General features: G+C 38.0%; 1 protein-coding gene across 3 annotated transcripts in view; it reads right to left on the bottom strand.

Annotated features, from left to right (window-relative positions):
• The window catches only part of TASP1 (taspase 1), a 275867-nt gene that overhangs the window by 36438 nt on the left and 214216 nt on the right, over positions 1-25213 (bottom strand). For all 3 annotated transcript variants that reach the window (XM_033185585.1, XM_033185587.1, XM_033185586.1), the window contains one exon: positions 17006-17116. In XM_033185585.1, the coding sequence (XP_033041476.1) occupies positions 17006-17116 (111 nt within the window). The remainder of the gene's footprint in view (positions 1-17005; positions 17117-25213) is intronic.

Genomic DNA, 25213 nt, shown 5'->3' with positions numbered 1-25213 from the left:
CTCCTGACCCTAGGTGATCCACCTGCCTTGGCCTCCCAAAGTGCTGAGATTACAGGCATGAGCCACTGCACCCAGCCCTTAATTTCTAAATACCATTCTCTACAAAAAAAAAAAAAGAACCAGCATTCTTTGGAGAAATGTCCCTTCCAGAGCTGGGGCAGAGAAAACATAACATGAATCTGGAACATCTTGTTGTACCAGAAAAGTAAGGAAATGCTCAAAGAGTAAAGGGGACTTATCAAAAAGATCCAGGGGTCAATTCGAAGGGCTCTTACTGGCAAAAATCTGTGCCTGTCAAAATAAATAATGAGAGTAATGAGTTACAACCACTGAACAAAGTAGGAACCTACGAGCCCATACTGATCCAAACAAATAAATGGAGGAGAAGACAAAGCTCTTCCTTCAGCAGAATGCCAACTAATAAGTATAGAAAAAATAATAGAGTTAGAAGATAATGGTTGCTAAAACTAGCAGGTGGAAATCTGAAGAGGGACAGGCTATTTAAATAGCTTCAAAGTATCTCTCCAAAAAATTCTTATAACAGGAAAAACTGTTAGTTCACTGTGGAAACACTTGATGGACTCCAACTTAACTCAATGAACAAAGCTACCACCATCAATTAAGGCACAAATCAGCACCATGTGCCTTTTGATAAGATACCTTGAGACACAACACTTCTGTGGTATTTGGTATTCCTGACAAAAATGCATAACCAGAATTGAATGAGGAAACATCAAACAGACTTGAAATAGTAACACTCTACTAAATAACTGGTTTGAATTCTTCAAAAATGCCAACATCAGAAAACACAAAGTTGAGAAACTTCCTGTTTAAAGAAGGCATGACAACTCAACACAATGTGTCATCCTGGATTGTACCCTGGACTCAGTGGTGGGGGGAGATGTTGTAAGGGACATTATGATAGACAATTGATAAAGTTGGAAAAGGGACTATGAGTTAGACAGTAGTGTTATATCAATACTAAAAGCCATGACTTTGATAACTGTACTGTGATTATTTAGTAGAATGGCCTTGTTCTTAAGAAATACTCATGAAAGTATTAGGAATAAAGGAGCCCGATATCTCCAATTCACCCTCAAATAGTTCAGGGGAAAAAATGCACTTACTTATTTGTGTGTATGTGTGTATGTGCGTGCTTGTGTGCGCACAGAGGGAGGAGTGTGTGGGGATGGGAAAACAAATGGAAGAAAAGGAAAACACTGGTTGAATCTGGGAAAAGGAATCATGGATGTCCCTTGCACTATTCTTGCAACTTTTCTATATATGTAAAATTATAACTAAATAAAAAGTTACAAAAAGAAAACTATAAACATCCAGGGATGCACACAAAGCTCTGTCACATTCAAGTACATAGCATCAAAATTCTGAGTTTTCGAAGGCATTTTTAAAGTTGTAATGTACTCCAATAAAAATTTCAAAAGTCCCTGATAATAAAACGGCATTGCTCAACACTAAACCTTGTCCCCCAGGCCATCCATCTGTTTATATCTCTAAGCTAGTTAAGCCTGGAGAGAAGTGTTTGAGTTGAGACCCAACTGTGTGATCCATGATCCTAGCCTCTGAAGGCTTTGCCAGACATATGGGGAAGAAAGAGACAATAAGGGGCAAAATGGAGTTCCTCAGTTACATGGCTCATTCCTCATCATTAATTAGTTATCAAACCTGCCAACCTGCTCAACAGACGCTCCACTGAAGAGTGCAGGAAAAGTGTCATGCAATGAAGCAAGTTCTCTTCACCAGATGTTTTTTCATCCACACACATCTGCTTTGAACTTCAAAAATCTTGACATCCAGAGCAAGGTCTGGGATAGTCTAACTTGCCTAACAGAGGAAAGGCACTCAAGTCTTACCGAAGTTTCCTAGAGTAGTGACAATAAATTTTATTCAAATACAAAGTTAAAGCATTTCTAAAACTGCACCTTTTCCTCATGTCCCAAATATTAAGGGGGCAACTCCTCAGGAATTAGCCAAGAAAAATCATAAAAATATAGCCAATATGACCATGAGAGCAAAGGATAAAGACATTACCCTTTATTTTTTAAAGATCATTTTGATGATTTTTAAATGTATTATTCTCCCTATAAATGTAGTCTGCTTTCAAAAAATGGAATAAACATAAAAATTTAGACTTACAAAAGAGGATAAATTAGGGTACACTGATTACCTTCATTCAATAATTATTTTTATATGAATAGTTTTCAATAAGATTTCTAGATATAGTGTTTAGGAGTTTTTAAAGAAAATAACTCCATGTCTAAAAATTCATTCTTCACTGTTTTCACAAACATTTATCCCATCAGCCAGTAAAAGGCAAAGCATTGTACTGACACATTTTTTAATAATGACAATTCAAACCAGTTATCAGTCATTAATTCATGCTAGCTTTAAAATATCAGAAGAAATTGTCTAGGATTTAAATTACAAAACACTTTCAAAGAGAAATTATTTCATTACTTGTAGTACATGCATAATGCAAGTTAATTTAACAAATTATTTCTTAGTGGAAGACTTCAGGGAAGTAGGACAAGGAGGAGCTAACACTGAGAATCTATGATGTGCCAGGCATTCTCTTTCATAGCAGAACTCAGCAAAGCAGAGATGGGGAACCTGAGGCTCAGAGAAAGGAAGCAGTATGGCTTAAGTCATTTTACTAGGCGCACAGACTGGATTTCAAGCTGGACTCTGGAATCACAAAGCCTGTGGTATTTCATTGTTATATTACTCTGAAATCTACTCAGTATAAGTATTTATAAGCGTGTAACAAGTATAAGGATTTATACTTAATTCAAGAAGAAGACTAAATTCCTTACAAACACCAAAAGACACGAAACATCAAACACAAACACCAAACACAACTCTTAAAACATTTTAAATCTCTCTTAAGGAAAGCTTTTAAACTATAACGAAACCCAGAGACCATAAAAGATGGCCAAGATCAATATATTTGACTAGTTAAAAAATATTTATAGTGCTTTCTTTTTTTTTTTTTAAGACAGAGTTTTACTCTGTCACCTAGGCTGGAGTGCAGTGGCACAATCTCAGCTCACTACAGCCTCCACCTCCCAGGTTCCAGCGATTCTCGATTCTCATGCCCAGCTAATTTTTGTATTTTCAGTAGAGACGGGGTTTCACCACGTCAGCCAGGCTGCTTTTGAACTCTTAACCTCAGGTGATCCGCCTACCTCAGCTTTTCAAAGTGCTGGGATTACAGGAATGGGCCACCTTGCCTGGCCTGTTTATAGTGTTTGTTTTTGCCATTTAAGTCAAGAGATGAATGACAAATTTGGGGAAATATTTGTAATTCATAGCATAAAAGGCTAATTTTCTTAATATATAAAGATCCCCTACAAATCAATAAGAGACAAATATCCAAAGAAAATGCAAAAAGGATATGAACAAAAGGGAATATGAATGGCTCTAAAACATATGAAAAGATAGTTTACATTACTCATACTAAAAGAAATGCAAATTAAAATCACAAGATACTGTTATCAGGTTTCAGACTATTATCAGACTACCAGGTTTCAGATATCAAAAAGTTTGAAACAACGTTGTGTTAGCTGGGAGTGGAGAAAAGAGCAGATTCATACAGCAATTGTGGGAGCATGGCCGTCTGGAAGAACATTCTCTTTATCTGGGGTAATCATGTTCTATAATGTTGATGAACAGTGAATTAGCAAACAAATGAGCCTCTACAGGTAGGGAAAACACGGAGCTAGGTTCCTGCAAATCTCTGGTCAAAACATTTTTAACAGCGTATCAACAAATAACCTTATTTTATATGTGTTTCTGTTTAATCTTTTAAAAATATTTATTCATTTGCAAATAATTATATGCATAAACACTAGCCAAGAAGGGTTTAACATTTTCCTGATGCTGGGTAACACGCCCATAAATTTCTTTGGCTTTCAAGTTACGCAACAATGCTATCCTCTATGCTTTTTTTATTGGTCACCATTCCATGAATCCACTAATTAAGCTGCTTTTCCATCTTTTCCATTGCTGCATATATAGATGTTACTTTAGCACCTTCTGCAGCAGTCTCACATACAGATCAGTGAGTTTCCTCTTCTTTTATCTGGGTGTATCATATTGTTGATTTATTAACAATGAATTCACCACTAATAGCACTATAATTTCAGCCTAAATGAAGCTTATCCAAAATGCACGTTTTCCCTCACGAGACACTACCACCTTCTCGCACTTTGAAACACCAGACAGCACTTCAGCACTATGCTTGGTGCAATTTTAAATGGCAAAATCATCATTAAAAAGTGCAAAAATGTGGAAAACATGGCACAAAACAGACCACAAAATGGACACATTTGTAGTACAAGATCTGAAACAGGAAGGCAGAACATCGTCTTGTTCACTTCAGCTGGGAATGTGCACATCAGGTGACTCAAAATGTTTACCACTTCACGCATGTCCAAAAGTGACTATGAGAGTGCTGAAATGCTGATTCGTGTATTACAAATAAATGTTAGCAAGTAGGCAAATTAACAAATACAGAATCCAGGAATAACTGAGGATTGACTTTATTTATCAAAATTACACACCCTTTGACCTAGCAAGTCTATTTCTAGATATTTATTCCACAGATATGCCCTTATACATATATAATAACATATTTATAAGAATCTTCATCAAAGTAGCTTTAATTAGCAAGAAACTGGAAACGAATTAATTGCCTATTGGGCATATGTATAACTATGGTACTATATACAATGAAATACTATGTAACAATTAAAAACAAATGAGGAAGCTCTACATGGATGATATGGAACCAACTACACTGTTTTTCAAACTCTTTGATCACAAATCACAGTAAAATCCAAAACCAAATCAAAACAAACAACAACAACAACAAAAACCCACACATGGCCATTTACTACACACATATATTTATAACTAAAATTTCACAAAGTAATAATTGCTCTTCTACTTGCAATGTATTGCTCTCTTCTGTGTTCTTTATAGTCTACTTATTGCTTTTTAAAAATTCTGCTTCTGACTCACTAAGTTGATTTAGAGCTCATTAATGTGACATGCTACAGTTTGAAAAAAACACTAATCTACAAGATAGTCTGGCTAAAAAAAAAGGTAAGGTGGAGAATAATGTATAGAGATGGTGCTGCCATTTATGTGAAATAAAATAAAAGAGGATCATGTATGAACATGCTTGTAAGTACACAGGGTCTCTCTGGAAAAGTATCTTAGGAACTGGCAGCAATGGTTGCTCCTGTAGAGGGAACTAGTTGAGTAAGGAACTTGAGTGAAGGGCAATCTATTTTTCACCACCTTCTGAAACGTCTCAATTCATCCTGTTTTCATATATTTCCTATTTTTAATGCCTCTAAAAATCTTGATTACCCAGTTAATCTACGGTATCTATGAATAATTTCTTACCTGTTTAGATGATGACATTCTGACCTTACCATATATTTTAATTGTCCTTCATTAGAATATATTATCATGATGTGAAACTAGTCTAAAGTTTCCAATTTGTTTCTTGTCTCATGATTATCTAAAGCATAAGCAAATCTTAGGATGGGGCATGAAGAAGCCCCTACTTCCATTTACACTGAACACATATACTTAAGGCAAAATCTGCTATGTTCGAAGAGCAATCAAAACAAATAGAACAAAACACACACTGTACCTGATAACTTCCTCAAGCTGCTTTTCCATCAGAAATTTAAAAAGGTCAAAATCATTATGTTTTTTAAAAATAAATAGAGACATTTGTGACTAAAGTTTGCTCACAAATACACAAAATGTATTGTTAGTTAAGTCCTAATTCATAATTAAATTAAATTATATTTAATTTATATATAAATAAATTATATTTAATTTATATATAAATAAATTATATATAAATAAATTATATATATTATATCATATATAAATAAATTAAATATAAATTATAATTAAAACTCAGCAAAGAGTAGTACAAAGTTTGCTCAAATACGGTTACACATAAAAATGTACAATTTCAGTAAAAGAGTGGCATATATTGGCCAGGCATGGTGGCTCATGCCTGTAATCCCAGCACTTTGGGAGGCCGAGGCGGGTGGATCACGCGGTCAGGAGACTGAGACCATCCTGGCTAACACAGTGAAACCCCATCTCTACTAAAAATACAAAAAATTAGCTGGGCATGGTGGCAGATGCCTGTAGTTACAGCTATTCGGGGGGCTGAGGCAGGAAAAGGGCATGTATCCAGGAGGCGGAGCTTGCAGTGAGCCGAGATCGCGCCACTGCACTCCAGCCTGGGCAACAGGGCGAGAAAAAAAAAAGAGTAGCATTTACTATCAGTGATATCTGGGAGTCTATAATGTATCTCCTGATTTTGAGTACTTAATCTGAAATTCTTCCATATACTGAAAATTGAAGTTTATGGTAAGAGTATTAAAAGATAATTATAATAATACAGCAAACATGGGAAACGCTACTTCATAGCACTGGAATTTTTCAAGGTATAATTATTACATGAGGGAGACCATGAACTCAGGCAACATGCAGGGTAAATGAGTGGCCTGAAGTGACACATCGGAGCCTGTGAAAGCACTGGCTATAACAGTCTTGGTGTGGTCAAGCTCAAGCTTATTTCCATCTAGAGAAGCTTCTAGCCTTTCAGTAACTACCATTTTCCTTTGGTAGTGACTAGTAACTGTTTATAACCTCAACTACTGATTGAAAAATGCTTAGGTTCTTTAGAAGGCCAAAGCCCAGGGATTTTCGAGACTTCTAGAAATGCCCAGACCATGAAAAGATTCTCATCAGAAAACATTAACAACACACTAAAATAAGTTCCTGAGTACGTTCAACATGTGAAACATGGACACAGATTCGGCAGAATTCTTCTCTAACGAGTGGCTTCTTACCACATCATGTCAGACAAATGCAATGTGAGAAAAGGTACACACTATTGATCCTGTTCCAACGTTGGAGAATGGCTTAGATAGGGATGAGCTGTACGTGTGCGCTTCATCAATGATGGATTAATTGCATTATAAGAACCTTCACAATGTATTTGTACTTCATCTTAGAAGCTAGGCTTTCCAGAAAGTTGTATTTAAGAATTTGGAACAAGTAAATGTATATGTCCAACAGTGGTACAACTTCAGTCTTGGTGGAGCTCTGCTATATAAAGCAGCCCTTAATCCCCAATGCAAGGCTTTGCCTCCTAGTGGCATTTAAGTCACCAGCTTTATGGGTTAAAAGAGCTAAAAGCTACTTCTCTCATGATGTTTTCCCTAGGATACTTCTCTTTCAAAATCATCCGCATATCATCCTGTTTAAATTAAGTCAGACAAAACAGTTTCCTTACCAGGTTGCAAGTAAGTTTTTTCTATCCAAATGAATTCATTTTTCTGATCAGAAAGAAGTCATCAGCCACTCTCCTCCTCTTTAAAGATATATATACATATATTGTCCTCCAATTGTTGTTAACAACCCCCAGCTGCACTGGCTCCCACACCCACTTAAAACCTCTGTGCTTGGCTTCACATCCCAGACTAGCTTGCAAGGAAAACAGAACTCTAAAATCAGAACTGCCTTGGGCTGGGCAGTTGCCAAGTAAGCTGTCACTCCTGAGCCTTAGGTCAAATGGCACGCCCTAGGCCATTCTGCACAGTATTTAAGTTACTCCTTATTGAATAAAGAAATTCATTTTTTAAACGGGAAGAATGAGGCACTGTAAATAGCACAGTCTCCTCTTATGGCTGTAGATTTTTGCCCCTGGTTGTTAGGGTCTTTATAACCAGTAAGAGGTTTATCTTTAGGAAAAAAAAAAAAATGCAAAGACGCTTTACCGTCTTGACGTGGAATCCTTAGGACTCATATAATGCATGTCCCATTACGGCCGTGAAGAAACTTTGACTTGGCATGCTTCCCTGAAAAACTTTCACCACTTAACTGTCTTGGGAGCAATGGGGATTGAGTTCCATAGAATCCTGGTTACACTAAGCCAAGAAAATAATCATTACCTCTTTCCAAGGCTTGTTCAGATTTGTTCAAGACTAAATAATGAAGGATGCTGACTGAAAAGAGGAGGATGTGGGTCAAATAGTAACATAAGCCCTGGAGGACACTTCAATTATCTTCCTGTTTTATCCTTTTATTGTATTAGAAACTGCTGGAAACAGAGGGCCACTTGGTTGGGACTTGGAAGTTCTCTGGTGAACACAAAACCATTCAGTAAAACAAGTTTTATTAAAACACAATTTTATTCATTCAACAAATACTTTTTTAGGATTTATTTCATGGTAAACTCTATTACCCTTTGAGCAGATGAAACTGACTATAAAATTTCCTGAGTGTAATAAGAATTACATAGTCACTAGAACTCTATTCATAAGTGTTCGTATTCTATATTTCAGTTGGAAAACTTTGTGAGCCAAAAAATAATAATTCTTGGCAAGATAATCGCTAGAACTATACTTCTCATGATGGAAAAGAAAATTACAGATGAAAATCTATTTCCAATATTCAGAGTATATTAGTGATACAATGTATAGAGATACGTTCATGATTTAAAGGAAAGAAAGTTCTGGTATAAACAAAGTGGCAGATTATAGATACTTGCAATCAACATCTTTGTATTATAAAACCAAAACTAATTCTGAAAATATTAATCTCAGAGCACTACTTCATCAGATTAATACTTCATCGTTGAAAAGTTTAAATATCATGTCTGCCTTATTCACCTTGCATCTAAATTATTTAATGTTTTTCTTTTCACCTGATCCTTAAGTAAGAACTAAAATGTGGCTTATCTCTTAAGAGATATCTTCATTACAGTGAAGATGTAACAATTCCAAAACATTGCTGAGGCACTAAAGAAATGAGCTTCCAACCATGACAATGGACTGTCACGTAGAACAAAGTTTTAAAACCATTTTTAAGATAAAGTTATTAACATCAGACAAACATCTATAAGTACCTCTTTTCCCACTACCAGTCTAAAAGTTAATTTGCCTTCTCTTTGACAGTTATTTTTATGATCATGTGAGCCCAGCAGAAATGCCTAGTCATAAGTGCTCACTGTGGCGTGTGCCATGTAATGGAAATAAGTGATATTGCTGGTGCCCTAAGAATGAAGCTCCTTTGAAGTACGTGTGTTTATATGTGCTCGCCAAATTTTTAATACCAGTAAAACCAAAAGGCGGTTTGGAATTTTAACTTACAGTAAAATAACCTTTTATCTTTTTAATATTCCAGGAAGCACCAATTCAATTTAACATTTTTTATTTTGAAACCACAGCATACTTTGGTAACAGCAACAAAACAAAGCACTCGATGAAGAACTTTGCCTATTCTGAAAAGAGGGAGAAAAACACTGCATTTAAGTTCTAATTGGCCACAGTAAAACAGTTTGATTTGACAGAGCTATGTCTACAATGATAAAATAACTCCTTATCCTTTCAGGTAATTATGTGAGAACATGCAAAAATTTTCATATAATAAATCATACGATTGATATACCATTTATATAAAGTTTAAAATCAAGGAAAACTAAACAATGTATTATTTAGAGATATACAAAAGTGTGAAAAAAGCTTTCAGGAAAAGCAGGGGGTAAACATAAAGTAAAGGATGGGGAGAAAGCACAGTAGTAAGATCAGAGAGGCCCACATGGGGGCTTCAAACATATGGGTAATGGGCAATTTCTTAGGCTGGGTGGCAGGTCCACAGGTGTTCATTTTATTATTGTCCTTCATAACTTACAAATTTATTATGTCCTTCCTTTAAAAATATATGAAACATTTCATAGTAAAAGATGAAAACAAAACTGGATAAAAGGGTAGCTGCACAAATGGAAGCAGTATCATGTACGAAAGTTAATTATTAGCATTATGAACACATCTGTCGATAGGAAAGAACCTGAAGTTATTCTCTGGGTAAGGTGGGGCTAACTTAATGGCAAGGTAACAATTACCATGTGTGCTCATCGCATAATCAGGCTCTGGATGAACTGTGGGCCTCAAATCTGTTTAGGATGAAGAACTCCAACACAAGCTTGGCACAAAGGCCACTGGCTAAACACACAGCCTTTTTTTACCTCTAAGAGCCCATATGCCTCCTACCCTGAATTGTTTAAGATTTTTCTTAAATATATGGAATGTGTTTCTCATTGATCCCCATATTCACTGCTTCCTACTGACCACTCCCTGGCAGACACCCCTGAACTTCATAGGGTTTACCAGGCTCCCAACAACACATGTTTTGGTACAAGGTGCAAAACAGGAAATTAACCCATATACTAAGATTGGCTGTTTATGCTATATATTTGCATATATTCTAATTACCTGTATCTAATTACAAGCTTAAAATGGTAAAGAACTCATTTTTTCACCAGAAGACTCGATTTGATATGCCTTTGTTTATCATTTATTAACCATACTATATACAGCAGCCTCAATAAAGCACTTCTGTAGAGGCCTGGAAAGCACATGTAATTGTACTTCAGCAGGTAAAAATATATTGGCTTATTTTTTCTCTAAAAGCAGAGAGAAAATTCTTTTCAGCTGTTTCATTCCAGGGACAAGCATTTGCTTTGCGTTAAATCAGCGATTTGTAGGCTGGGCTTTGTCAGCATCTCATGATCTGGAGGTAGGAGGTCGCAGGATGGGTGTTGCAAACATGTTCACATACTAATTGTCTGTCCTTTTACAAGGCTATTTGTGGAGACTTTCCTCTGTGATCCCTTTAAACTGCCTCAAAATCATCTAGTTCTTGGATGCTCCTCATTATCCAACATTTCCAACCAATATTGTTTGTTTTTTTATGAGCATGAGGATATATTCTGTTATATTTCATTTTTCTAGAAGAAGAGTCAACTTCTTTTAAAGTTTCTGCTAAATAATCAATAAAGAAACTCCATTTGGCACCTAATTGATCCATCCAATAATTATTGGGAGCCTATTAAGTTCAATATGACGTGGCTTCTGCCCTTGAATAGCTCACAATCTGGTGGTATGATTCTTAGAAGCAGTGGAATTTTCCAGTGCCTAGGAAAATATTTCAAACCTCTATAACCCCTGTGTGTGTCACTGGAGCTCAAAGACCTGTGATTTATTCCTCTCAAATAACTGAGTTCGGAAAAAAGATTAAGAAGTGCTGGCCTACAAGAAGGGGCTAGGATGTGTCACAGTCATTATTAGAAGGAATGTCAACTGCATGGTGCTAACAGAGAACAAGGAAGGAGCAAATTACCTGGGGGGGGAGGACTTCCAGAGGATTCGAAGATTCACATTTGATCAGGGTTTTAAAGACTTTTATTGGCCCAGAGCTTAGCACAGCAAGAGCATATGCAAGTTATTGGGGGAGAAAGCAAAAATAACTCTTTGGAAGACCAAGTGATTTGGAGTGGCCAGAGTTAAGATATTGAGTATGAATGAAGGAAAAGAAAAACTAGTTGAACTCCATGAACATATACAATTATTTGTCAATTTTTTTTAAAGGACTAGTCAGAAATAACACTGAAAGCATATTCTGAGGTCAGATCAGGGGATGCCACTTCCCATCAAGTTAGGTAGCTCCCATCTGTGCTCCAGGAAATTCACCAGCAGAGGGTGTGGGTGTGGGTGTGTGTGTGTGTGTGTGTGTCTGTGTGTATGCGTGTGTGCTGCCTGCTGAAAAATTAAAGGTAAGGAGCATGGAAGTAACAGTAAGAGATACAATGTTTGTTTTACTTTAGCATACATAAGAAGATTCAACATTTAGCTTAGACATAGAGTAAACTAATTATATATATTTATGTCACTGTTGGGTTGAATAGTGTCCTTCTGATCTTGGGATTGGTGTGGCTCTCTAGGTCAAGTTCTCATTTTTGCCCTTTCTTCTTTGAGGAAGTCTTCTCTCCTGCCCCTGGTTTGGGACCTATGGCTATGTTCTCTGGGCCAGCTGCACAGTTGTTATATAGAAAGAACACGGGGAACAATAATGGAGATGGGACTGAGGGGACAAATAGAGAAGGAAAGGCTGGAGGTGAGGGAAACTTGATTAGAGACTGCATTGAAGAGGACACACATCACATTTGTCCTAGAGGGTACACAAAAAAAGAATCAGGATCTACTGATAGAAACAAAAATCCAAAAGCTGCCTAAAGATGGCAACAGAGCACCTTGATTTGTCATCACAGCTAATTAGGCAGAAGGGCTTAAAAGGCTTACTAGTTATCTACTGCTACATAATAAATTCTCTCAAAATGTGGTGGTTTAAGACAGCAAACACTTATTATCTCAGTTTCTGTGGGTCAGAAATTCCACAGTGGCTTCATTGGGTGGTTCTTTCAAAGGGTCTCTAATGAGATTTCAGTCAAGATGCTGCCATGGACTGCTGTCATCTGAAGGCTCACTCAGATCTCTGAGGCTGTTGGCAGGAAGCCCTGGTTCCTCAGAAGCAGCTGTTGGGAGGAGGTCGCAGTTTTTTGCGAAGTGGGCTTCCCCAAAACACAGCTGCTTGAGTGTTCTCATGACATGGCAGTTGGTCTCACTGAGAGGGAGTGATTCAACAGAGAGCCCAAGGAGGAAGCCACAATGCCTTTCTGACCTAGTCTCAGAAATCGGACACTGTCACTTCTGCCATAAATTTATTGGTTGGAAGCGAGTCTTGCAGTGTTTGGCTCACAGTCAAGGGCAGGGGAATTGAGCTTCACCTCTCGAAGGGAGGAGTATTCAACAAACTATGGACAAAGCACCTGTAACAAGGTCACACAAGTGGACTTTGAAAGTTCCTTCATATCTGAGATTCTCCGATTCTATTCATGAATCAGTAGACAAAGGGCAAACCTCAAAAGTGTCCATTCCTTGAGTCATATCACCTTGGAAGCAGCCCACTGGAGCTCTGCTAACTAATGTATTTGTCAAGAGGAGAGTCTACCTAACGGCTTCCAGGAAACTCCATCAAGCAGCAATGAGGTTTGACTGAAACTGCTTGTGTGATGTAATGAGAAAAATATTTATGATTTTGAGAAAAGAAAGTGGACACAGAAAAGGAGGAGATTATGTGGTTATATTATTCTTGGGACCAAAAAAGTGATTAACAATATACAGCAGTTAAGTTTTTTTTTTTAATTTTGGAAATTGTTTTGTTTTATTTGGATGTGTAGAAAAGAAAGACTTCTGAGCTTTCTCGTTACTAGAAATTACTGAGCATCCAGGAGCCATGAGTTTATAGTTATACTCTTATGACAGTGAAAAAGCAATAAATGGAAGTCATGGTCCAAACATGAAGCAAATTAATTTAGAGCTAATTTGAGCAATTGACAGAAAGGAGAATCCACTTGATCTCAATGACTGAAACAGTCTCCTTTCACAGGCAGAGGTTTATGACAAACCCTGATCTCTACGGGTCCGATCTTCTGCTTCTAGGGTATGCAGTGAGCACTATTTATACTATAATCTTGACGCTGTCAATGCTGGTCACTGACACTATTTAGAGTCAACCCCTGATCAAACTACAGAGATAAGTATAGATATAAGAAGGCACATGTTAATAATCATAACAATGGTATTGTTGACAGAGGTTGAGGTGAGGTAGGAGAGTGAAGGAGGAAGAGAAAAGGAGAAAAGTGAGTGCTATAGGGTCTGAATGTTTGTTTCCTCCAAAATCCATGTTGAAACCTATTCCCCAAAATGGCAGTATTAAGATGTGGGACCCTGAAAAGGTGATTAGGTCATGAGGACTGTGCCCTCATGAATGGATTAGAACCTTCACAGATGAATGGGTTATCATGGGACTGGAACTGGTGGCTTTATAAGAAGAGGAAGAGAGACCTGAGCTAGCACACTCAGCCGCCTCACCATGTGATGTCCTGTGCCCCTATGGACTCCACAGAGAGTCCCCGCCAGCAAGAAGGCCCTCATCACATGCAGCTCCCTGACCTTGGACTTCTCAGCCTCCACGACTATAAGAAATAAATTAATTTTCTTTACAAATCACTCAGGTATTCTGTTAGTTTTAGGTATTCTGTCATAAGCCACAGAAAACAGACTAACAGTGCATGAAAACAGACTAACAGAAAACAGTGCATGAACTTTCCTCAACTTACATAGTTGAAGTGGTGAAGAATGTTTGATAGACATTATATAAAGTTAATGGATCAAGAAACAGTGTGTTGAAGTGCAATAAAATTTAAAATATTATTTCAAGTTAGAGTAGAATTCCAACAAAAATCAGGAAGGAAGAGAAGTGGGATATGGTGTCAGCTGGGTTTTTAATTTTTTCACAGCAAGGGGTCACAAGTTGCTGACTAATCAAGAAATAGATGTGTGAGCACATTCTATAGAGTGAGGGTGTTTCCCGTGAGAACACCAGAACCAAAGACTGACTGGTGGCTCTGGAAATGGAGTATAAAAGGTGACTTTCACATCTTTGATTCCTGTCCTTCTATACTGTTTGAATTTACTTTGTTTTTTACTTCTATACCGTTTGAATTTATTTTCTTACCACATACTTAACATTCATACTTGTTATAGAAAGTTCACACAATTGGTAGCATCTATAAATTGACATTAGCCTATGTTCACCAGGTTTTAGTAGATAAACTTCACAAGCATCAACGCCTCCAGTTAACGAATGGCAAGGTTTCACTTATTTCATAAATTGGTACTTCACACTTAATGCTTCCTCTTGAAATAAAGAGTTTATATATCACTACATTGGTAATAAAAACTATATAATGTGAGCTAAAATACTATGGCTTATCCTTAAATATGCATTTTTGTACCACCAAAAATGAAAAGCCAACCAAAAAGACATTACAGTTTTCAGAGTTAACACAAATAGGTAAGAGTCCGGGCTCAGCAGAGTACTGTGATACTCCTTTTTAGGAATAATCGATGAAACAATTTTAATGACCCCCTGCAACCCACCGCTGCCCAAACACTAAGGGTTGTTCTTCTGAGGTTTTTTGTTTGTTTGGTTTATTATACTTTAAGTTCCGGGATACATGTGCAGAATGTGCACGTTTGTTACATAGGTATACACATGCCATGGAGGGCTTGCTGCACCCATCAATCTGTCATCTACATTAAGTATTTCTCCTAATGCTATCCCTCCCCTAGCCTCCTACCCCCCGACAGGCTCCAGTGTGTGATGTTTCCCTCCCTGTGTCCATGTGTTCTCACTGTTCAACTCCCAGTTATGGGGCTGTGGTTTTCTGTTCCTGTGTTAAGTTTGCTGAGAATGACGGTTTCCAACTTCATCCATGCCCCTGCAAAGGTTTTATGGAAACCCCATGTCCATCCTCCGCATATGTTTAAAACAAACCAGACTGGGTTTAACTATCTAACTGGAAGAACATTCAAAGGATTCAACAATGATTAAGATACCAAAGAATAAAACTAGTATTTGTCTTGGTTTAACAAAACATGACTGTTAAAAGCACATCTCCTTGATGTAACCTAGGTACTATGTACAGAGGGTAGAAGGAACGACTATGGCAAAAAAAAAAAAAAAATATATATATATATATATATATAGCTGGTGGTTAGCATCCAGGTGGAGAAAAAGGCCTTTTATATAAAGTGTACTTTTTCTCTGAGGAATGAACAAAGAGATTTTATGAAAATGTTTTAGGCTTCTATAGAAAAAGTATTTTTATACCCATAAAAAACACTCAGTCTTCTACTTCATAAACTATGAAGGGATGTGTACTATAGCAATTGACAACAATCACACAATATACATCAGGCACCACTCACGCTTTCTGTAAGGAAATTTACAGGAAGGGTTAAACTACCACAACTCCCGTGGATGACCTATAGTGCTTGTATTTAAAAAAACAAAAGCAACAAAAAACACAAGAATGGACTAGTACACTGAGCTATCGCAATGAAAATGTACAAACTCCTACTGCATGTAACGTGGATGAATCTAACAAGCTTAAATACTGACTGAAGACTAGACACAAGTGATACATACTCCTGATTCTATTGACATAATAAATAAAACCAGGCAAAACTAACCATGGTGTTATAAGTCAGCATACTGTTTAACTTTGGAGGTGGTAGAGATCAGAGGGGTCAAAAGGGGACTTCTGGGGTTGTGGTAAAGTTCTATTTTTTTTAAATCTGGGTGCTGGTTACAGGGGGGTGGGTTCACTTTGTGATAATTCATCAAGCAGTTGCAGTTATGATTTGTACACTTTTCTAAAAATGTACGTATGCTTCAGTTAAAAAGTTAACTTAAAAAAATAACATATGGTGCCCCTGCTAGTGTATGTGTCACCTTTATGCAGATTTTTTTAATGTGTCCCCTCTGGAGAGATGGATTAGAAAAAGGCAACCCTGTGGTCAGTGGCCACCCCACAACTCTGTGCCTTCACAAACAGAGGGTGGGCTGGGTTTCATCCCACTGGTGCTTGGCTGGAAACAAAACCACACATCTGGATGGACATCTGCAAATCTGCAAAAACATTCATTTGACCCTCTCTCACCACAGCTTTATGAGGAAGGGAGGGCAGACGTCCTTGTTTTACAGATGAGGAAATGGCATGGAACAGCAAGACCGACGCACGAAGGTGTCATGGCTAACGAGCCACGGAGCCAGGACTGACCTCTAGGCCAGTAGCTCTTCACACGCTTCTCATTCCTTTTGGGGAATGGGAACAGGAAGAAGCTTCTCTCTCTATTACTGTGTGCCTTGTTATGGGGTCACCTTAAGTGCTTTGCAGAATAAGATAGGGCATGAATACGTGGTCCAACGTTGTTAATACTGGACTTTAGTAAAGGTCCTTGGTTCTAAGCTTATTTGAAATGTATTCTCTAAGTGTGTACTTAAAAAATGAATGTTCATCTTTTACAAGCTTACCTACGGAAAACGATCAGCAGAACAGGGAGGTTCAGATAGCAATAAAGAATGCCGACCCTCTCGCCGTTTAAAATTATTGACTTAAGGGTATACATATTTTCATTTTTTCTTGAAAAAATAAAATAAAAGAGAAAGACGCACACAATGCACATGTCTCACTTACCTAGAAGCGTCTGCTTATTTTGGGAGGAGTCAGGCTCGGCAGAACATCTGCACGAACGGAGAACAATCACTCCGCCTAGCACGCCATCTTCACTGGCGAGGAAAGGTGAACCTAGGCAGAAAGGACTAGTAGTCATTTTTCAGTGAATTTTACTTTTTTAATTTTCAATTTTCATTTGATTATTAGAACAAAAATGTGGCATGAATAAGATCTTGAAAGATGCCCATTTTCTAACAACCACCATTGTTCATACCTCATTATATACTTGATGGCAAAGGCAGGTTTATGCCTAAACAGGGGCCATTTGGCAAAGAAAATGCCACATGCTGTCAGGAAGATGTAAGTGGGGGAGGGAATGTGCATTACTGTATTCCGAATGGAAGTGGAAACGCTACCAGATTAAAGGACCAAAACAGAAATACAGGAAAAAATGCTCAACGACTCTCTTTGATCAGCTCTTAGGGATCACTTATCACAGGCTCTCCCTGCTGTCAGGGACACACTACCAAAAGCTTCAGTTTACTACCTTAAATGCAATTTGAAACAATAAGCCACAAACTTTATTATAAACATTTTTAAATGCCTCTGATGGTTCGCACAAATAAGGGTGAAACTGCTTTTGTATGATGAGAGTCTGGTGGTTAGAAAGAGTTGGGCCTCTTTGAGATCTCACAGACTGAACCGCTGTGAGCATTTCAAGAACATTATATTTTAAAACCCCTCATTTTTCTTCCCCAAGGACATCTTCTTCAAACATCTGGCATAGCAAGTGAGCACGTGGAGAACAAATGCAAAATTAACCCAAGAACTATCAAAGAGAGTAGTAAAAAATCAAACCCAACCAAATTGGATTTGGTGGGAGCTTCTGGTTAAACTTACTATATTAAATACATGTATTTTTCTCCCTCCCTCCCCAAACCCTACTGACCTGATGGGAAAGGAAGAAAAAAGCCATAGCCCAATAAGGGCAGAGAAAGAGGCAGACAAGGAAAAAACTGACCTTTTGGAAAATGGTAAGAAGACAGATAAGTGGTTGCTCACCTAGCAAACCCACAAAAGCTGAAACCTAAGTTTTCGTGAGGCAGGGGAAAATTGGAGTGGAGGATACCCACAGGAAACCAAACCAGTTTTGCCATAAAATGCAAAAAGGTTCAGAAATTGGAGGCTTCAAGTTCCTCTGAAGGCAGGAGTACAGGGTAGAGATGATAAAAGATGGTAAGCTGACAATGTCCAAAAGAATCCTCTAGATCAGAGGTTGTCCTGCTAAGAATGCCATCATTTTGTTTTGTTTTTAGTTTTTAAAGGGTTGTTTAAAAGAGAAAAAAAAAAGGAGGAGGAGGAAGAGGAGGAGGACAACATGCCACACAGACCGTGATACAGGCTGCAAAGCCCATAATCTTTATTCTCTAGCTCTTTCACAGAAAAACTTTGCCAACTCCTGATCTAGAACAGGAGATCAGAACTGCAGTTCCTTTCCAAAAAGGAAGTGACTCCTCCCTAACCCTGAAGAAGCCAGGATATTTACTCTCTAGAGAAGGTGAACCAGAGAGAGTTGAGACTTGGGAGCATCAGGGTTAGCCCAGGGCAGGAAAGAGGCTACACACTGAAAACAGGGAGCTGAGGTATGTCTTTATGCTAAACAGTGAAATAACCAGCTCCCAGGATGCAAGAAATCAAACTGATATACTCCAAGAAGAGACTAGATAGTCCCTTTCCAGCCACCCAGCCAACTCAAGACTAAAGACCTACTTGAGAGATGCCCGCAAGAAAACATGTCCTTGCCTTAGGGTGAGGGCTTCAAGATGACAAGTATGACTCATACACAAAAGGATTTTAGTTCAGCTTGGCGTTTAACTATTAAATAGTTAATACCAAACCATTGATATGTAACTAGTACAGACAATCTAGGATTATTAGTTGTTTTAGTTAGGCCTCTGTTTTAGGAAAGACAGAGACCAAAAGAAACAAAATAGTTATACAGGAAAAATTTGGGCAAGTGTACTGAGCAGAAGAAAAGTAAAACAAAACAACAACAACAACAACAACAAAAAACATTAAAAAGACAGATGAAAAATGAGTGAAAAATATAAAAAAATCACAAGACTAGGCCAGAACTATCCAATATGTGAATAACAGGAGTTTTAGAGAGACTAGAAAAAATAAAAGGAGTAAAATTTCTAAGAAATAATTCAAAAACATTTCCAAGAATTTTAGATGAGTGTTCAAACTGAAAAGGTCCATCAACCTCCCAATACAACTCATGAAAAAGGCACCCCATGAAGATTTATCACTATGAAATATTAAGATACTAAGGAAGGAAAGAAGGGTCTAAAAACTTTCAAATGGGAAGAAAAGATCACATGGAAAGCAAGGGTATTACAATGGCATCAGATTTCTCAACAACAGCAATACCTGAAGCTAAAAAATTATGAGGCACTCTCTTCAAAATGCTGAGGAAAAATTATTTCCAACCTAGAATTCTATATTCAGCCAAAAGGTCAATAAAGTATGAAAGCGGAATAAAGCTCTACAAAGTCTCAAAGAGATTATCTCCTATGCATTCTTTCTCAGAAAGCTACAGGATGAATGTTCCTTGACAGAATGAAGAAGTGCAGTAAATAATGAGGAAGAAAATAAGATCTGGATACAGAGGATCCAAAACAAGACAAGATAATGGGATTCCAGATGACAGAGCTATGCAGCAAGCTGAGAGAGCAAACTCTGAATTGGAGCATGAAGTCAGAGGAGGCCAGGAAAGGTAATTCTAAGGGGAGGGAAAAATAAACTGACTGAATACCTGTTGATTTGAAATTACTGAGAGAAAATGTTCCAGATTTTGAGGAAAGATTGGAGATGAAAAATAATACCAAAAAAATAATAAGACTTGTACAAGAAATGAAATGGAATCACAGTATACTATGTAGCTAGGATGTGAATCGCTAGAGTAAACAAATATAAACTCTCATACTGATGAGCTAAAAAAAAAAAAAAAAGAGGGAGAAATATAATACACTGAGAAAAGTTTAATTTTCAGAACCATCCTGCCAGAGACATTTTGAGTTTAATTTTCAGAACCACGCTGCCATGCAATTGTTATTATCATTTCCAGATGAAGAACCTGAGCTTCAGAGAGGTTCAATGACTTGCTACAGCCAAGCTATAGTTCAGCAGGAAATATGGCTTCCCCCAGCATCTTCTGAGCCATGATCCTGGCTTCATTTGTAGCAATGCCTCTCAGGTAGCAAACAAATCTCTGAATAACCTCAAAATGCAACTGTGTGCTGGAAACCTCCATCCCAACAGTACTCAAACATGGTACCTCTACAACTGTTCCTTTTACCACCAAATCCAGAAACTTCTCCTGGCCTCCAATAGCTCATCTAAGCTCAAAATCCTTTACCTCTTCCCTCTCCAACAAGTCAACACTTTACACCATGTCAAATCTGTTAGTTCTCCCTATGACTTCATTTTGGCCTGCCCCCTCCCTTCATTCCCACTGACAAGACCCTCAGTGTATTCTCATTGTCCAAGAAACCCTGCAAGCAGCTCTAATCTGGCCTGCTGCTCTAGTCATTCAAATCTCTAAATTAATTAATTTAATAAAAATGTAGTAAGTGCCAGGACTCTTCTAGGCACTGGGGATACAGAAGTCAACAAAGCCCCTGTATACATCCAGTTGAGCAGCTTGGGGGACAAGTACTAAACTCACAAACCAATATGGAAATCCACCCAATAGCAGTAAGTGTTATGAAGAAAATGAACCAGGTAAATGATGGAGAGTGTCACTGGGGCTGAGCCTTGTCTACATCAAAGAGCAAGAAGGCCTCTTTTGGTCAGGAGCTAACCATGTGATAATCTGAGGAAAGACCATTCCAGGCAGATCGACCAGCAAATGCAGAGACTCTGAGTTGAGGGAGGGAGGGGAAGAAAGGATAGAACATGAGTTTAAGAGAGGGGCAGGGCCAGGTCACAGACAGTGATAACATTTATTTGGACTTGTAAAAGTTACTTAACTGTGCAGAATGTAATGGCAAGGCAAGCATAAAAGCAACAACCAAGCTGCTGTGGCAGCCCAGTTGAGAGGTGACAGTGGACTGGGTGAGCCTTGTGACAGTGGAGGCTATCTACAGAAGCTGGGTCTGTGATATATTCTGCAAGTAGAACTAACAGAGTTGTTCATGGAAGGGACATCGGAGGCATGGGAAACAGAGACTACAAAGTTTACTGTAAAAAGAGATATGCAACCCAGCCACGGACATATCATTAAACAACGGAAAAACCTGTAATAGCTCCCAACCGCCTGTAGAATGATGCCCAAATTCCTTAGTCTGGCATAGCCTTTCTTATCCTTCCCAATCTTATCACCCTGTTTATTTTACACATCATTTGTACTTCCCATACTCTACTCCCCTAAGATTTCCCCCTGAGCCCCTGGTTGTGAACTGTCCTTCCTGGCTCCCTTTCCCCTGATAAACTGAGTCTGTTCTTCAGCTCCAGTGCCTTTTATACAGATCCAAACTTTCTGGGGTAAAGGTATTCCATTCACTTTTGAAGCCCCCTAGTTATTAGCAAAATAATTCCACCACACACACACACACACACACACACACACACACACTCCTGCCTACATCACTGTAGTGTGGCAAAGAGAATGGCAAGAAAGAAGAAAATGATCCCAGCACTTTGGGAGGCCAAGGCGGGTGGATCACGAAGTCAGGAGTTCAAAATCATCCTGGCCAAGATGGTGAAACCCTGTCTCTATTTGTAAAAATACAAAAATTAGCCGGGCATGGTGGTGGGCACCTGTAATCCCAGCTACTCAGGAGGCTGAGGCAGATAACTGCTTGAACCTGGGAGGTGGAGGTTGCAGTGAGCCAAGATTGCACCACTGCACTCCAGCCTGGGTGAGGCAACAGAGCAAGACTCCGTCTCAGGAAAAAAAAAAAAAAAAGAAGAGAATGGCACTTTTACACAAGTACTCTGAAAGGGAGCAGGGGCCCAGGCTACTATGCAAGCTTATGTCAGCGCTGCATTTGGTATGAGCTCGTCCAATTATTTAATGAAAGTACGGTTAGAGTGCATTTCAAGATTCCATATTTTTTGTGGAAAATACTAAGATTTTTATATTATCACCATGTTGCCGGAAACACACTAACACAGACAGAAAACCTTGTTTTAGTCTTGTGATAGCAACTATGTGTTATTAAGATATAACTTTTTAAATTGCACTCTTCAGCTTTTTCAAGCTTTTTTGAAGGCTGTTGAGGACTGAATTTTTATGTATGAACTTTTTATGGCTTCTAAGATGCTATTCAAACATTTGGTGGCAGTAACATTGATGGTAAGGATCGTTGAGCATTTTGCTGGTTTTCAAAAACTATCACGTGGAACAAGATGTATTACTATACCAGCCTAGTTAATCTCCTACAACAGCTGGAACCAGTGCTCAGCTGACTAGATGGTGGTGGTGACAGGGTATCAATTTCCCTAGTTAAAAATGTTAAAGTGTCTATATAAAAGAAGACATTATTTATTCCTCTTACTAGTAAAGAAAAAAAAAGAGAGAAAGAAAAATTAACATGGAGTGACATGTGGGGCACTGCCTAAGCACTTTCTACACCCACAGAGGGAAACGGGGACAAAAACTAATAAACTAAGACAATCCTAAATTCCATTAACATATGTGCAAGCAACTGCAAAAAATAAGTGGATTAGTAAAGAAGTAAGAAAGAAGACCAAACTTTATTCACTATAATAATCTCAACTAGATCCCCTAAATACCTAAGTCTGTAACTGCTATGGAATGAAACTGTAATTACAGATGGTGAGACACACTCACTGTGATTAAATGTATGTAATCTGGACATTCACTTAGGTTGTAAATCCAGACTATATACAAATTACAGACCCACTTATTGTATTTGTGCTATAATCTTTAAGGATGAAAACACTGAAGAAATTTGAGAGGAGGATCACGATGAAAACAGAGAAGTTAACAAGAATTTGAATGCATATTATTTTGGTTGCTAGTAACAGATTCCTAAATAGAAAAATCTAAAGCAGCAAGGGGAATTTGCCAGCCCATAAAATCTAAAAGGAAAAAAACCAAATGGGTTAACCCTGGTATGATCAACTAGAACCACAAGGCCAGTGGAGTGGAGTTAGGATTAGACAAACAAATCCACAGATGTCCACAACACACAAACGGACAGAACATAGAGCCAGAGAACCAGGAAATCAGAGTTCCAGATTTGATGCTGTATTCTTGAACAAGACACCTTATCTCTCTGAACCATGCTTTTCTTCCTTCATCTGAAAAATTAGACACTGGACTAATAGTCTCTGATGTGCATGTATAGTGTTAGGAGTATTTTCAGTATTAGAGATTCATCTCTACCCATGAACGCAACCAGCATTACCTGATACCAGACAAGCCAAAATATCAGAGTTCCTTTTGCAAAACCTGACACAAAGCTTCCTCTTCAACACATGGCAATTTATCAAGAGGGTCATTCTGTAGCTAGAAGGTAGCTGCTAGTGTTCTACCTTCCCATTACATTTAATAAAGAATGTCTGTCCTTTCAATGTATTTCTGTGCATTGCTTTTCTCTTTTTAATTCCTATGTGCCAAATCACTTGAATGCCATTCTCTCTTGGAGGAATTACATGCCTATTGATAAAAATAAACACATTGACACACAGAGACAGTTTGGAGGTCAGGTGAGCAAGAAAATAAAGAACTGGGGAATGATGAATATTCCCTACTGAAAACACATACCCCAACTCCAGAACAAGAGATTATAAATATATTATTTAAATACCAAAGTAGGATAACAGTTTATACTTCCTGGAAGATCAAGGACTTTTTCTCTTAAGATGCACCTAAGTCTACAAGATTGTCTCTATCATCCTATAAGATATATATTAAGTTAACTGCATTCTACCATTTGCTGCTCCTACAAAAATCCCAGTGGAATGATGTTCACTACATTCACGAAGAGAAGCCAAAGGAAACAAAGAAAGAACCTCAGGCACATGGAGGTAAATGAGCCTACAGAAACACAAGGAAGAAGTGGGAACTGGGCATTAGAATCCACCTCCAGTTCAGCTTACGGATATCATCACTGTGTTCCGTTTTCTGGTGAAAAGCAGAATTTCAAGGTCTCCAACTTAACTTTTAAAGAGGAGAGGAGAGTTGAATTGAAAACCGAGTTAAGTTTGGCCAATAACCATTTTGAAATCCCTTATCTAACAAAATTTAAAAGACAGGAAGAGTCAACTTATTTCAGAACAGAAAATTCCAAACTTCTCAACTATAATCAAAACTATAATCCCATATACATATGGGAGAGATATTCAATCTTTGGATAAATTTACTGACTCTGCCACAAAGATTAGGAGTAAGAAACCAAACTAGACTGAGAATTCAATTAAATCCTTGGCTTCTTGATTTAATCGATCGTATATGTACCTAATACTGTACTAGAAATGAGACAACAGTTTTTTGTTGTTGTTTTTAAAAAGTTTAACACAGGGTCTCTGTCCTCAATGACATAATTCAGTTGAGAAAAAACAACATATTTTGAAATTCATAAAGCAGTCTAAGAAGAATCAGAAGGCATCTTGTTTTTCTGAATGTTCCATCCCAGCATTCCATCTGCAAATGGAGAGGCTTGGGATCCCACAAACCCATTGTCCAGAAACAATGATGGGTTGAGACAGGAGAACTGCTGACCAAGGGAGCAAGTGGGAATGTCCAACACAGAACTGAAGACTCAGTGGAGGGGAAGCCAAATGGCCTAGGCTTTTAGCCCTAGTTCCAGCATTCTCCATGGTTAACTTTTAGGTAAGAAGAAGTTCTTTGCCTTCAGAATCTACTACCCTGCCAACCCCTAGATGCAGGAGAATGTAGTGAACACCTTCCTTTCCCTTGTTTCCAGCTGCTAGACCTCCATCTCCACGAGCATCACAAAATAGAAGAGGGCAAAATAAAGCCAGATAGTGGCAGAAGGCAAACTGTCCTTTGTGGGAGTAGGTGGGGTGGTATAGATGCATATTTGCACATTAATACTAAAGTAGAAGCCATGAATTTGAGAAGTACAACATTCATTCAACAAATATTTCATATTTTATAAAAATTCACTTCACAATATTTAAGAATCAGTTCTGTGCCAACCATTGTGTAATACTGAATAAGGCAAAATCGGT

The sequence above is a fragment of the Trachypithecus francoisi genome, unplaced genomic scaffold (assembly GCF_009764315.1).
Source record: "Trachypithecus francoisi isolate TF-2019V2 unplaced genomic scaffold, Tfra_2.0 Lachesis_group21, whole genome shotgun sequence".
In the NCBI taxonomy this organism is placed as follows: domain Eukaryota; kingdom Metazoa; phylum Chordata; class Mammalia; order Primates; family Cercopithecidae; genus Trachypithecus; species Trachypithecus francoisi.
The sequence above is the reverse complement of the archived record's forward strand: the minus strand, read 5'-3'. Positions and strand labels throughout refer to the sequence as shown.